Source organism: Bison bison, unplaced genomic scaffold (assembly GCF_000754665.1).
Source record: "Bison bison bison isolate TAMUID 2011002044 unplaced genomic scaffold, Bison_UMD1.0 scf7180017864371, whole genome shotgun sequence".
NCBI classification, from domain to species: Eukaryota; Metazoa; Chordata; class Mammalia; order Artiodactyla; family Bovidae; genus Bison; species Bison bison.
In genome coordinates, this window is record NW_011494943.1 from 9,774,085 (window position 1) to 9,787,061 (window position 12,977).

A 12,977-nucleotide genomic window follows, 5' to 3' on the forward strand; every position below is an offset into this window, starting at 1 on the left:
CGCATCAGCAGGCAGAGACGCTGACCTGATGCTCCAACGTCCCCCCCACGCCCCACCCCTTCTGGTCCTCTGCAGCCCTAAGCCCCTTGTCTCCAGGTGATCTGCTCCAGCCTTTTACTAAAACGGCCTGCCTCCTACTCAGGCCACAAGCACCAGAGGCTCCAACCCAGCGTGCCAGTACACTCTGGTTAGGGCGAGTGGCCGGTGGGTCTAGGACAATACTGTAAGACGGCTGGTGACAAGAAACGTCACTACAGCCTGAGGAGTGGCTGGCCACCTCAAGGTGTGAGGATCACCAAGGGCATTGGCAGACACACACATTGGGGACCTCAGGCCCCAGAACTGGAGTCTGGAGGCTCAGGCCCCGTGTTAAAGCAGGACATGGGGTGACTGCAGGCTGTGTCTGTGAACTCCTCTGGGAAGCACTGCCTTTGACTAATAAGGGAAGAGACCTAAGGATTAAAACAAGTGCCAAATACACGAGGAGAAAAAGAGAAAATAAACCACTATACTAGATGAAGTTCTCCGATCTCGGCACTTCTGACATTTGGGGGCTCCTTCTGTGTGGGAGGGTGTCCTGTGCCTTAGAGCACATTTAACTGCACCCTGGCCTCCAATCCCTGGATGCCCACAGCAGCATCCCACCGTACCCCCTGAGAGGACAGCCCCACAGGCTTCCAGATATCCCAAATCCTCGCAGGGTCAAACCTCCCTGCCTAAGAACCACCACTCCAGACACACAACAAAAAGAGGAAAAAAACTAAAAACCCCACACCCTGGCCTGCCTTCCAATGCTCTGTCCTCAGGAAACTGCTGATAGACGGCTGACAGACGACTCCCTCCCTCCACTACACTAATGTGAGTTCCTTATCACCAGGACAAGGTCACCAGACTTGACCAACACTTGGGCTTTGCAGGCCCAGCCTGTCTTTAAAGAAACAGTCACAATATGAAAAATTTTATTTTTGTGTCATAGGAGTTCTCATCTAAAAGAATCATACCAAATCTATGAGAAATAAACCCTAAAATTATGAAATATCTGTTTAAAGCTACAAAGGAAGACAAGTTTTCAACAAACGTGCCAGCTGAGAGTCCCTACTAGATACTGGGTCTGGTAAGCAATCACACACCACCTGGCCCAGGGAGACAGGTTTCCAACCTATCTCTGTTTCCTTCTTGTTGTTCAGAGGCTCATCCTCCCCAGCCATCAAGACCACCTCTTCCAGAAAGAACTCCCTCAGTTCACACAAAAGAACCATCACTAAACGCCTTCTTCATCTATACGGTCTCCTCTGAACGTGTTTGTATCACAAAGTTTAACACCTGGTTGGACACTGTCCTATTCGCAGGGGGGTTTCTGTCCATGAAATGAAGCTCTTGCCTTCCAGTAAAATATCATAAATATTCTCACAGCACTCTACACAGTCCTAAGGGCTACATCCCCCTTTTTGAGGTAAGATCAAAACAGGCACACAAACCCTCCAGGGATTTAAAGGTCCCAGTAGGTGGATCCTGACATCACTTCCTGTGCACAACTCGGTCCATAAGGCACAGGCTCGCTGTGGCTTGTCCTGAACCCACCAGCTACAACTGAGCAACAGAGGATCCACTGCTGGGGCTGGACTTGCAACGTGTAAACTGGCAAAGACCTCAACGTGCCTCCAGGCCAGACTCGCTGGCAGCAAAGCCTACACCACAGTCAATTCTCTGCACAAACAGTATGATCCGAGGAAGCAAGGAGACAAGAAGTGACAGGGAAAAGCTACCGACAGGAAGTCTGCAGTGTGGCTCGCCTCATATCTACAGACAGATCTCAAATAAATAGCCCCATAATCAAGTTTATGAAATCACAGCGATGATTGGAGGAAAAGACTGGGCACAGGGTAGTAATCTCAGGAAATCTACCAACAGAGAAAATAAAAGCTTTAAAAAATTACTTTCTCAGACTCATACTCCAACAATCTTTTGGGGAAAAAAATGGTTACCACCCATAAACTAGGTGCTCTATTAGTTACTGCAGAAGATACAGAGACAGTAAGATGTGGGTTTAGCCCCCAAAGAGCTTCTGTGTTCCTGTTCCTTTTAAAGAAAAAGAATCAAGCAGCCTATGTGCCAATGGAACACTGGTGACAGGTGCTGTGGGGTCAGCAACAGCGAAGCCGGCAAAGCCGGTTGTCCCAGAGGCCTCATGGGAGCTGAGGCCGGGCCAGCGGGAAGAGGGCACAAGAGGCTGGGGACAAAGGACAAACAGGGATACAGAACAAACTGGAAACTCCTGGAAAAGCTGCACTAGTCAGAAAGGGTGTCCTCTGAGTCTGGCCTGAAGACATCTGACTGGTATCTTGGTGTCCTTTGAGTCTGGCCTGAAGACAACATCTGACTGTTGTTGGACAGGCAGTGAGGCAGAGTCACAAGGGGTGCGGGCGCACCAGGAGAGAGGGATAGGCAGCATTTCTGGGGTGACCAGAGAGAAGTGACAGGGACACAGGGCATTCATCTAAGGCAGCGAAACTTCAGCTCAGGAGTGGGGGCACAGAACTAAGCGTCTTCTGCCCCGACAGCTCAGAGCTTCCACGGCCACCCACCTGTGCTTAATTCCAGACAACTCCTGAGAGGCAATGAATCAGTGTCTTTCAAATTATCAGCATCACAAACTTGTTAATCCTACGCATCCCCAAGCCCCCATCCTCTGGGCAAAGGCCCCAGGTCAGCCTGCACTCCCACCTGCCCTGCTTCTGCATCACAGGAAATGCAAGCACGGACTTTTCAACCATTCTACTCCATTCCTTCTGCTTTAAAATGCTGAGTTACTCTTTAGTAGAAGCTAGGAGCATATACTGAGCAACTGAACTGAGGAGCGTATATTGGAGAAGGAAATGGCAGCCCACTCCAGTGTTCTTGCCTGGAGAATCCCAGGGATGGTGGAGCCTGGTGGGCCGCCGTCTATAGGGTCGCACAGAGTCAGACACGACTGAGGCGACTTGGCAGCAGCAGCAGCAGCAGCAGGAGCGTAAGTGCCTCTTTAAGCAGCCAAGGCCGGCTTCTGTTCCCGCTCTGAGAAGGGCCGGAAGCAGCTGAGGGGTAGCAGTTCCTAACTCTACCCTCAGACTGGAAAGGGCTGGCTCCTGGGGCCAGACATCAACCCTTCTCAGAGCTGCCTGAGGTCCAGAGAAGGCTCTCAAGGTTTGAGAGAAGCCTGAGAGCGGCTGCAGGCACCGACCCAGGCTCCTGCTCTCCAGGTCCCAGCAGCCCTGAGTCCGTTCACAGGCAGCAAAGCTGGGGCAGCAGGCAGCCCGCCTTCCAGATGGGGGCCTGCTCCCAGCCCCAGCACAGGGACTCATCCCTGCTGGGGCCACTCTCGGGGTCCTCTCCCTCTTGCCCTTGGCAGAGGTGCAGCAGGGCGGTAGGAAGAAGGGAGGGAGGCAGGATGCGGGCAGCTCTGCCCCTGGAGACGCAGGGTGGCTCTGTGCCCTCCACCACCAGCTCTGGAAGGCGAGCTGACCCGGGAGAGGGCACAGGCCTCCTCCATCTAATACAAACAGATCCTCACTCTAATCTACCCCCAAAGACCAGCAAATTCCATGCAAGCTAGCGTGATTACCATGGCTGGAGAAAGCCACCAAGAAAATAAAACGATCTGAGCACAGGCAGGAGGACCCCAGTGGGGGAAGGTGGTCTTCAGTTTGTACATCGCTTTCTAAAAATACTATTTACCTTAACAACAAGAGTTTTACAGGAAGTGTGACGGATAAAACAATATTAAAGTTCACACGGAAAATGCGTATGCGAATAGCAAAGGCAACTATCAAGAGGAAGAAGAGTAATGTGAGAGAGCTGCTGCCAGAGATTGAAGTGCGGCAGTGGCGGCTAAGTTGCTTCAGTCGTGTCCGACTCTGTGCGACCCCATAGACAGCAGCCCACCAGGATCCCCCGTCCCTGGGATTCTCCAGGCAAGAACACTGGAGTGGGTTGCCATTTCCTCGTCAGTAATTGAAATTTCAGCAATAGAGAAGGAAAACAGCAGAAAAGAACCTCAAGAAATACTGAAACACTTCAAGTCATGAAGTCTCATAAAGAAAGTATTTTTAAAAGATACAAAAATATAAAGAAAAATAGGATTATTCAGTCAATGGTGGTAGGGCAATTAGCTACCCATTTGAGGGAAAGCTAAGCTGAATGCCTACCTCATTTATATCAGAATAAATTCTAGCTGAATCAAAGATTTTAATATAAAAAAAGAAACCACAGAAATTCTAGAATAAAGCATAGATTAATAAGGTCATAATCTCAGAATCTGTTCAATTTGCTGTAATAAAGTGAAAGGCTTCAGAATGGAAAATAAAGTTCTATGAGCTAAAAGGTAAACAACCAGGACAGCAGACGTGCAACACCTGTGACAGAGGCTCACTCGTTTCCAAAGGAGAGCACCACACAGAGCTGTGAGACCACGGTGCACAAGCCGCAAAGGACAGAAAAGGCAGACACGGAAACACAGTGGCCAGACACGAAGGACGGACGCTTCAACCCTCCAGTTAAAGCTTCCCGAGAGCCTGGCAGAAACAAGCGTCTACCGAAGGCCCGAGGGTCCAGGCTCCGCTGGGGGAGCGGAGAGGGCGCAAACTTCGAGCAGTACTTCTCCATTCAGCAACTGCATTTGAGAACTTACCCAACGGACATGTTCTCAAAAGTGCAAAAGTGAAAGCTGCTGCTGCTGCTGCTGCCAAGTCGCTTCAGTCGTGTCCGACTCTGTGTGACCCCATAGACGGCAGCCCACCAGGCTCCCTCATCCCTGGGATTCTCCAGGCAAGAATACTGGAGTGGGTTGCCATTTCCTTCTCCAATGGAGGAAAGTGAAAAGTGAAAGTGAAGTTGCTCAGTCGTGTCCGACTCTTAGCAACCCCATGAACTGCAGCCTACCAGGCTCCTCCGTCCATGGGATTTTCCAGGCAAGAGTACTGGAGTGGGGTGCCATTGCCTTCTCCTAAAAAGCTATTTACACACAATTTGGTCGTTAAAAAGAGTAAGCTGGTCACAGATGACAGCACAGAAAGATGTCCCAGACACGGTGCCACGAGAAGGAACAGGACACCACGCATGTGACACCGATGCTGGGAAATGCACAGATCTGAGAAGGATGCACTTCAAACTGTCGACAGGGACCCTCTCCAGAGACAAGGAGTGTGGACAGGGAATGAATGCAGGCAGCGATGCTGCACTTTATACCCTTCTGTTTATCTGGATCCAAAACTAAGGCAAAATTTTACGCTGAAATCTCTATTCAGAAAAGAATATGGAAATGTCACCAACCAATTACCCCAAAACATTTGCTCAGCTTACACCCAAGTATTTCTTTTGTGGGAGGAACATACCTGGAGTCCTGTTATATATAATGCGTGTGAAATCCCTGGGGGAAACTACACCATCATGCTGTGTTGTCTATGTAGGATTCCACTGGACTTCCGTGAATCAGAATCCTGAACTCTTAACAGAAGAGACAAAGGAGAAGAGACTCAAGATGCCAGAAAGAGAAGAGATGCAGAAACAGTCACCAACTTGGAAGAGAAATGTGCTGTATTTTTCTAAGTCAGAAGTTAAGCTTTCATGATTTCTCTGTAGGGTAAGGAAGGAAGATCATACAAAAGTCAAGAAATTATCTTCGGAAGAAGGGAAGGAAGTGGCAGGGCGAGTCCTGACCATGAGCAGAGCTGAGGGCAGCAAGCCTGACTTCTGTGTCCATCCTCCCTGGTGTGTCACAACCAGCACGGGCTCAGGAGGAGGAGAAGTGGGTCCCAAGAGCAGCGAGTCTCAGCAGCGCTGCCCAACGCCAGCCCCAGGGGAGCTCCACGTGCCCTGGGAGCCAGGGCCCCACGAGCCTGAGGCCCCTCTGCACTAGTGACAGTCCCAGCTGCAAGGTGAGCCCATCTGAGTGCCCATGAGCGGAAGCTCTTCACAAGGTAACAGGAGAAGACAGAAGCTGTTACAAGAATCTTTCTAAAAAGGAAATCTCAGCTTGGCTTCAGCAAACAGAGAAGCAAAGACAAGAACAATGTAAATTCAGTAAAGGTGCCTTTGGAAGGCTGTCAAAATGCAAGGGAAAAGTGAGAAATGGATACTATATAAAATGTGCAGAAGGTCTAGCCCTCCACTTTTAAGGTAACCAGCAGCAAACTATATGTAGGCAGAGTCAGCCCCTCCCCATCACCACCACCAACACACTCAGCGAATCTTCCAGAGCCACAGGGAGGGCTGGGTGGCAAGGTCCTAATGCCTTGCCATATCTACTGCATCTCCCTTGCCCTCGGCTCCGTGGCCCACTCTAGAGGCTGGAGGATGCCAGTCCTGCGTCCTGCCAAGACCATACTCCCTGCCTGTTCTTTCCACAATGCTGGCTCCTCAGACAACTCCACGTGCTGCCTTCCACACCCCAACTGTCTCCTGGATGCTGGGTCCTGACCACCGACAGCTTTTATGTTCCACAGCAAAGAGAACTTGGGAGGCTGTGGAAAGCCTCAGATGACAGATAAAGGTCCACTCTTTTCAGAGCAGAACCTGAGCCTCATTTCTTCAACCTCCTTCATCAAGAAGAAAGGGCAGTCCTGACCCTCTGTTCAGTGCTGCAGGCACTCACGCTGGTGTGCTCCACAGACAGCCTATGAAATTGAGACCAGAGCCTATGAAACTCAGACCAGAGAGAGGCCCCTTCAAAACTGGTCCTGGCAGATGGTGATGCAGGTCCGCTGAGATGTGTGCTTTGTACAATGCCAAGAGCTCTTGCTTAAAAATAAAGATGTAACCATTTTGGTTCTGCAAAATACAAACTCAACCGGTGAGGAAGGGAGTAGGGAGTATCTATGGGATGTGCACTTATAGCACCTCTGCTTTCCGAATTAAAACTCCCCCCAGCCTCGGCAACTTGCCCAATGTGAGGCTGGAGCAGTGGCAAGGACCACATTGAGAGGGCGGGATAAGGGGTAAGTTACCACCAGACAGAGTATTTCAGATGCAACCTGAAAATCCAGTGTCCTGAGGGAGAGATACTCTACTCAATTCCATTTCAGTCAGTATATTTTCCTACAAATAATACTAACTTATACATATATAAGATCCATAGCCTAAAATATTTTTTCATTTCCATTATTTGAACTTGACGACAAAGCCCAATTGTGACCTTTGCACACTTCCTGACAATGAACTATGTACGCGGTGTTACTTCCAGTTTAGAGATGAGGTAAGATTCAATGAGTATAAATAATCCAGGAACAGACCAAGTCCAACTCAAACTCTCTGGCTGAGCCATCAGCTCTTTCTTTTCTCTCCCCAGAATAATCAACCGTGCCACGTCAGCTCAGCACTCACTGCGCATCTGCATGTGCCCGGCCAGCGCTGGGGCTGGGATTTAAAGAGCTCAGCAGGGGGCTCCCAGCAGGGCAGGCGGGCGAGCCCTCAGCAGCGGCACAGGCGGCCACCGCGGCCAGGCTGCTCAGGACTTGGACAAGCCTCGGAGCCTGGACTTGAGGACCGATGCAGAGAGAATGTGGATGCATGGATCACACAAAGGGACGAGGCCAGGGGGCTGCGTGCCTGGGGACAGTGAGCATAGCTCCGCTCAGGGCCCGGGGCGCCCGGCAGAGCCTGAGCTGTGCCGGTGAGAGTCCCGTGTGCCCCTCAGCAGGGAGCTGGGATCCCAGTCCTGAGAGAAGGTTCAAAGGCAAAGCAAGGGGGTCAAACATTCCAAAGGTAACAGCTAAAAACAGCCTCAGATGGCTAAGAAAACAGTGCTCAATTCAGTGTAATGGTTAAGTCTCACACACCTGCATAACTGGACACTATCCTTACACACGCGTACATAACTGGACACTGGTTAAGTCTCAGTTACACACACCTGCGTAACTAGAGTGGAACCTGATGAGCCTAAGTAAGAGGGAAGGACAGAGGCAAAGCCATGTCTGTAACTGAAGGATTGCAGATTCTCATGCAGCAGGTAAGATCTGACTTCTTCAGAGACATTTTTTAAACCTTGATTCCCCTGTGTTGGGTGGCCCTTTGGGTGACAATCTAATCCATTCAGCTGTGTGAGCACATGCTGACACTTCACCCGCCCTCTCGGGATGCTGGGGACCGGCCCGGGAAAGTCCATTTGCTCCCTTCACTTTCACACATGCCCGATGCCATTTCTGTCATCTCATCTCAGTATCTAGGGGCAACTATCTTATCAACACTGCGCCCCCCTCAATGTCTCAAACAAACAACAAGATGAAACATTCCGGGGCAGGGGGCGCTGAGGGAAATGGAGAACCACCCATTCTGAAGACTACTTTCTCAAAGCAAAGTTGCCCATTAATCCTATCTCTAAAAATTGATTTCTAAATGCCCTAGCCCTACTCCCACCCATGAATCAAGGGCACACACACTGAGCAGTTTATGTTGAATGTTAAAGCCTCTAGGATGGCCAGAAGCTGACAGCATGGAACCCCTTGATTTTGACTTTAAAGTGACTGTTGGCACCACCTCAGGGAGTCTGAAGCCAGGCCACCAGGAAGGAGCAGCGGCAAGTAAGAGGGAAGAACCAGCTCAGTGAGCAGCGGTCACCCTCTGCTGAGGCCGGGCCAGTGCAGCCCGACCACCCCAGCATAATCCACCAGTGTCTTCCTCCCCTCTCACAAGGGTCCCCTTTCGAGCTAGACACCTTGGCTACCGTGGACACACCGCTCAGATACAAAAGCTCCCACGGGGGCAGTTCAGCCCTGACGGAGAACCGCTTCATCATCATCCCCTCCTCACATGCCGGGTGTTGTCAACACCAAATCCCCCTCTCCCCCATAGGCTTTCACACACAGTATAGCTTTTCGAGCCACCCTGTGGGGTATGGTCCACAATACTGTCTGACACAAAGATGAAACTTCAAATACATTTTACAGTGAACCAGATAAGGAAAAAGATAAAAACGATCCCTAAAGCTTATTATCATTTTCACAAAATCCATTTTGAAAAACAGCTTAATATTTATTTCTGACTTATTCATATCATCCAATACCAGCTACAAACCAGTATACATTTTGCTTTTTGTCTTAAAGGCACTAAAACATGGCCATCTGGGACTTTCCTGGTGGCCCAAGTGAATAAGAATCTGCCTGTCAGTGCAGGAAACCTGGGTTCAATCCCTGGTCTGGGAAGATTCCACGTGCTGCTGAGCACCTCAGCCCATGCACCACAACTATCGAAGCCTGCATGCTCTAGGGCCTCCAGCCCCAACTGATGAGCCCCCGTATCGCAACTACTGAAGACCGTGCGCCTAGAGTCAGCACGTCGCAACCACCGAGCCTGCGTGCTGCAACAACTGGAGCCTGCACGCTTAGAGCCTGTGCTCCACAGCAGGAGCAGCCACCTCGAGGAGACGCCCGTGCACCGACGCTAGAGCACAGCCCCTGCTTGCCGCAACTAGAGAAAGCCCATGTGCAGCAACGAAGACGCAGGGCAGCCATTAATAAATAAATAAAACGTAGTAGTGTGTACGTGTCAAAAACAAATCAAAAACAAAACAAAAAATACATGGCCATCTGATGAAAGTATCACAATAAAACATACACAGACCCACACACAAAACTTCAAGACACTGGAGAGCCCTGACCTAGGGTGCTTTAAAGCCAGTTCTTCTGCAAAAGCTTTTGGGATTTAGAATCCACAAAACTTGTCACCCCTTTACTCTCAGCTTCACTGTTTACAGTGTGGGTGTGGAGAAGACAAAGGAAGTTCCCCAGACCCTGCAAGGCTTCAGTCCTTACTTACCTAATACCAAAAGAGGAAGATCAAACAACTACGGATTCCCTCTGTTACATTTTTATTTAATAAAAAGTTATTATTCATCCTGAACCTCACGGTTATTATTCATCCTCAGGTATTTTCAAACCTGGTCTCTAACATCTTTCCTTTTTTAGTGTCACACTGGTGTACACGCAACTTTCAGCGCTTCTAAGACTGTTATTCACTCAGGAAGTCAGACGCCATCGCCAAGTAGGAGGGCAAACACCACCAAGACGCACCCAGGGCGGATCCCCAACAAGAGGCAGAGTGGGGGTGGGGGCTGGGGGACACTTTCAGTTTAAAAACACAGTCTCTCTCTCTCTCTCTCTCTCTCTCACACACACACACAAGCAAGAGCCTTTCAGTTGGTACTCCTCAAGGGGCTGTAAAACTGTCGTCACACAACACATGTCGTCACACGTTGATCAAAAGAGATACCTAAACCTCACCCCACACACCCAGACCAGGCCTGGACTCACCATCCTCTTCTTCGGTTTTAAGGACCATCTTTTCTGTCACAGCAGGACCCTGAAGGCTGCCGGGGTGTGTACTCCTGGGAGGCCGGGTGGGGCGGGAATACCTGTGGGCTGTCCAACGCTGGGACAGCTCAGAGCTGCTTCCTGGCCTGCCGGGGAACTCCCTGGCAGCTCTCCTGGACCAATCAGCCTCCATCCACAGAAGCGTCACTCCCAGTTCACTGCCACCACCCAGTTCCTGAAGTCAAGCTCAAGGAGCTCCCCAGAGGTTAACCACCTCCTCCCTGGAAGCAGTCTGAGGCTGGAGTCCAGTGAGGAACAGTGGCACTTCTGGTCTCAGACTCAACCCAAAGCAATAGACAGGGCTGGCGTTTCTCTCTTCACTTCCCAAGCACTTGCTTAGAACAAAATGACTTAAAAACACTGGGTTGTCTCACAGTGAGGTAACAGCGCACTTCCCAAGAGCGTGACTAAGAGATCATAATCATTACAGTATGTTATGAGGTCACAGGATAAAAATAGCAGGCAGATTTTAGAGGCAAAAAAAAAACAACCAAACCCTAAAACAACTAAGGGCATCATTCCCATATAAGTTCAACTTCATCCCCATTCTATGTTCTAATATATTGCACCAAACTGTTCTTTTCTGCATATTCTTAATATACTCATGACACGTTTATTGTTGAAATTAGATTATAGTAGTTGGGGGGGCCCTTAATCCTATCACTCAGGGATAACCACTGATGACATTTCAGTATATGTTCTTAATATTCGTCCAGATTTTTGTTTTCTATATTCTCATTCTCTCTTACATATTTAACTCTTTATATATATATATATATATATATATATATATATCTCAACATCTATCTCTCATTACAGCTGCCATATTTACTACATATAATAACCACATATACTATATAATGAAATATATTTATCCTTCTCTTAAGATATATTCACCTCAAGAGATAAGTATACAGATGGTCCGTGACTTTCAATGATTGACTCTTTTTGTGGCCATGCTGTGGGGCATAAGGGATCTTAGTTCCCCAACCAGGGATCAAGCCTGTGCCTGTGCAGTGGAAGCACAGACCCCAAACCACTGGACTGCTCGAGAAGTCTCACAACGGTTGACTTACGACTTTTCAATTTTATTATGGCGGGAAAGTGATACACAGTCAGTAGAAACTATACTCTGAATGTTGCTCTTTTCTGGGTTAGCAATACGTGGTCCGATCCGTTCCTGTGTTGCTGGGCAGTGGCAGCGAGCACAGCCCCCAGTCAGCACACTGTCACGAAGGGGAACAACCGACACTCTTACAACCACCCTGGACGCAGACAACTGTTCTTCTCACTGTGTCAGTACAGTGCTCAAGTCGTTACAGCAGATAGTCGACACAGGTTGTGTGTTCCGTGGTTTGGCCCCACTGTAGGCTGCTTTACTGCTCTGAGCACATCTAAGGTAGGCTGTGCTAAGCTGTGCTGTTCAGTTTGGGTGTATTACATACACGTTGACCTATGACATTTTCAACTTATGATGTGTTTATCAGGATGTAACCTGAAAGAAAGCTTCCGTGAATATTCACATAATGTTCTGGGCAAAGTCTTTTTCTCAGCCTAACACCCACATCAGTCGCAATCCCAAGGACACAGACACACACTCAGACTGGGAGTGTGGACAGAAGAGAGGGCGGTCTAGAAAAGTGAGGGCAGGGTCTGGGGAGACCACGGGGAGAGACGCGGCCCCAGGGCCAGTGCGAGGGGGTGGCCCTGAGCAGGCCAGGCCTGCCGGGCGGTGGAGTGGAGGGGACCCCTGACCTCAGCTGGCTGGTGGGGAGTATCCCCCAGCCCGCCAGCCTCCTGGACAATCCAAAGGGCCAGAGGGCTGGGGAGAGTACAGAGTGGAGCTGGGAGGGCACAAACCCTTACTGACCAAACAGACCACACAACCCCCAAGGCCAGGAGCCAGCCCTGAAGTCCTCAGTCCCGTAATCACCACAGTGTCAGGACCCTCTTCCTGGGACCCTGTGCCTCTCCAGGCTCATCTCTCACCACCATGCCTAGTTTGTTCTCTAAGCAAAAGACACACATCACATAAAGCAAGTAGTACCTAGGGTTTAAAACAGAAAACCACAGTTTCCTGCCCTGCTCCCCTCTCCCCCACCTAAAATCACGCTCCACAGATGTAGGTCTCTCGGCTATTTCTTCTGCTCGTCACCTCCCTGTTGTGAAATAACTAGTTACACCACTTGTTCTCGAGTTTTCAACTCTAGACATCAACTGCCTGCCACGTAAGATGAAAACTCGGCTTCTGCTGCCACACCTCAGCCACATGCACGTGCACACACACACCCCTCACACACACACCCCTGGTATAATTAGGCAAACATTTTTGGTAAAATCAGTATTTAGTATTCCCATAAATACTGCTCAAAACCTAGCTACATGATGTACTATGATTAAAATAACCACATAACGGCATTAAGTGGCCTTTTTGTTTCTCTCAGTGCCAAACTCTCTACCATGCTATGAAGCCGTCAATATGGTCAACCCTGTGCAGTGGTCTGTCTTCTGAGACGGCCTCCAGAAACCTCCACGCTTCCGCTCAGCCTAGTCTTGCGGTTCTGAGGCCCAAGTTCTGGGGACCACTCTGTGCGCTCCCTCTGCTGCTTCCCGCCACTGCTCCTGAGTCTGATTCAA

The 12,977-nt window shown here is 49.6% G+C and overlaps 1 protein-coding gene across 4 annotated transcripts in view; it reads right to left on the minus strand.

The window, feature by feature from the left end:
- Positions 1 to 12,977, minus strand: part of CYTH1 (cytohesin 1) — a 79,826-nt gene that overhangs the window by 31,622 nt on the left and 35,227 nt on the right. The window contains exon 1 of one of the 4 annotated variants that reach the window (XM_010856265.1): positions 10,281 to 12,971. The exons of 2 other annotated variants lie outside the window; for them this stretch is intronic. In XM_010856265.1, the coding sequence (XP_010854567.1) occupies positions 10,281 to 10,473 (193 nt within the window). In that variant the 5' untranslated portion in view covers positions 10,474 to 12,971. Of the gene's footprint in view, positions 1 to 4,666; positions 4,686 to 10,280; positions 12,972 to 12,977 lie in introns of those variants that run through there. One more of the 4 variants, XM_010856268.1, reaches the window with a different exon arrangement.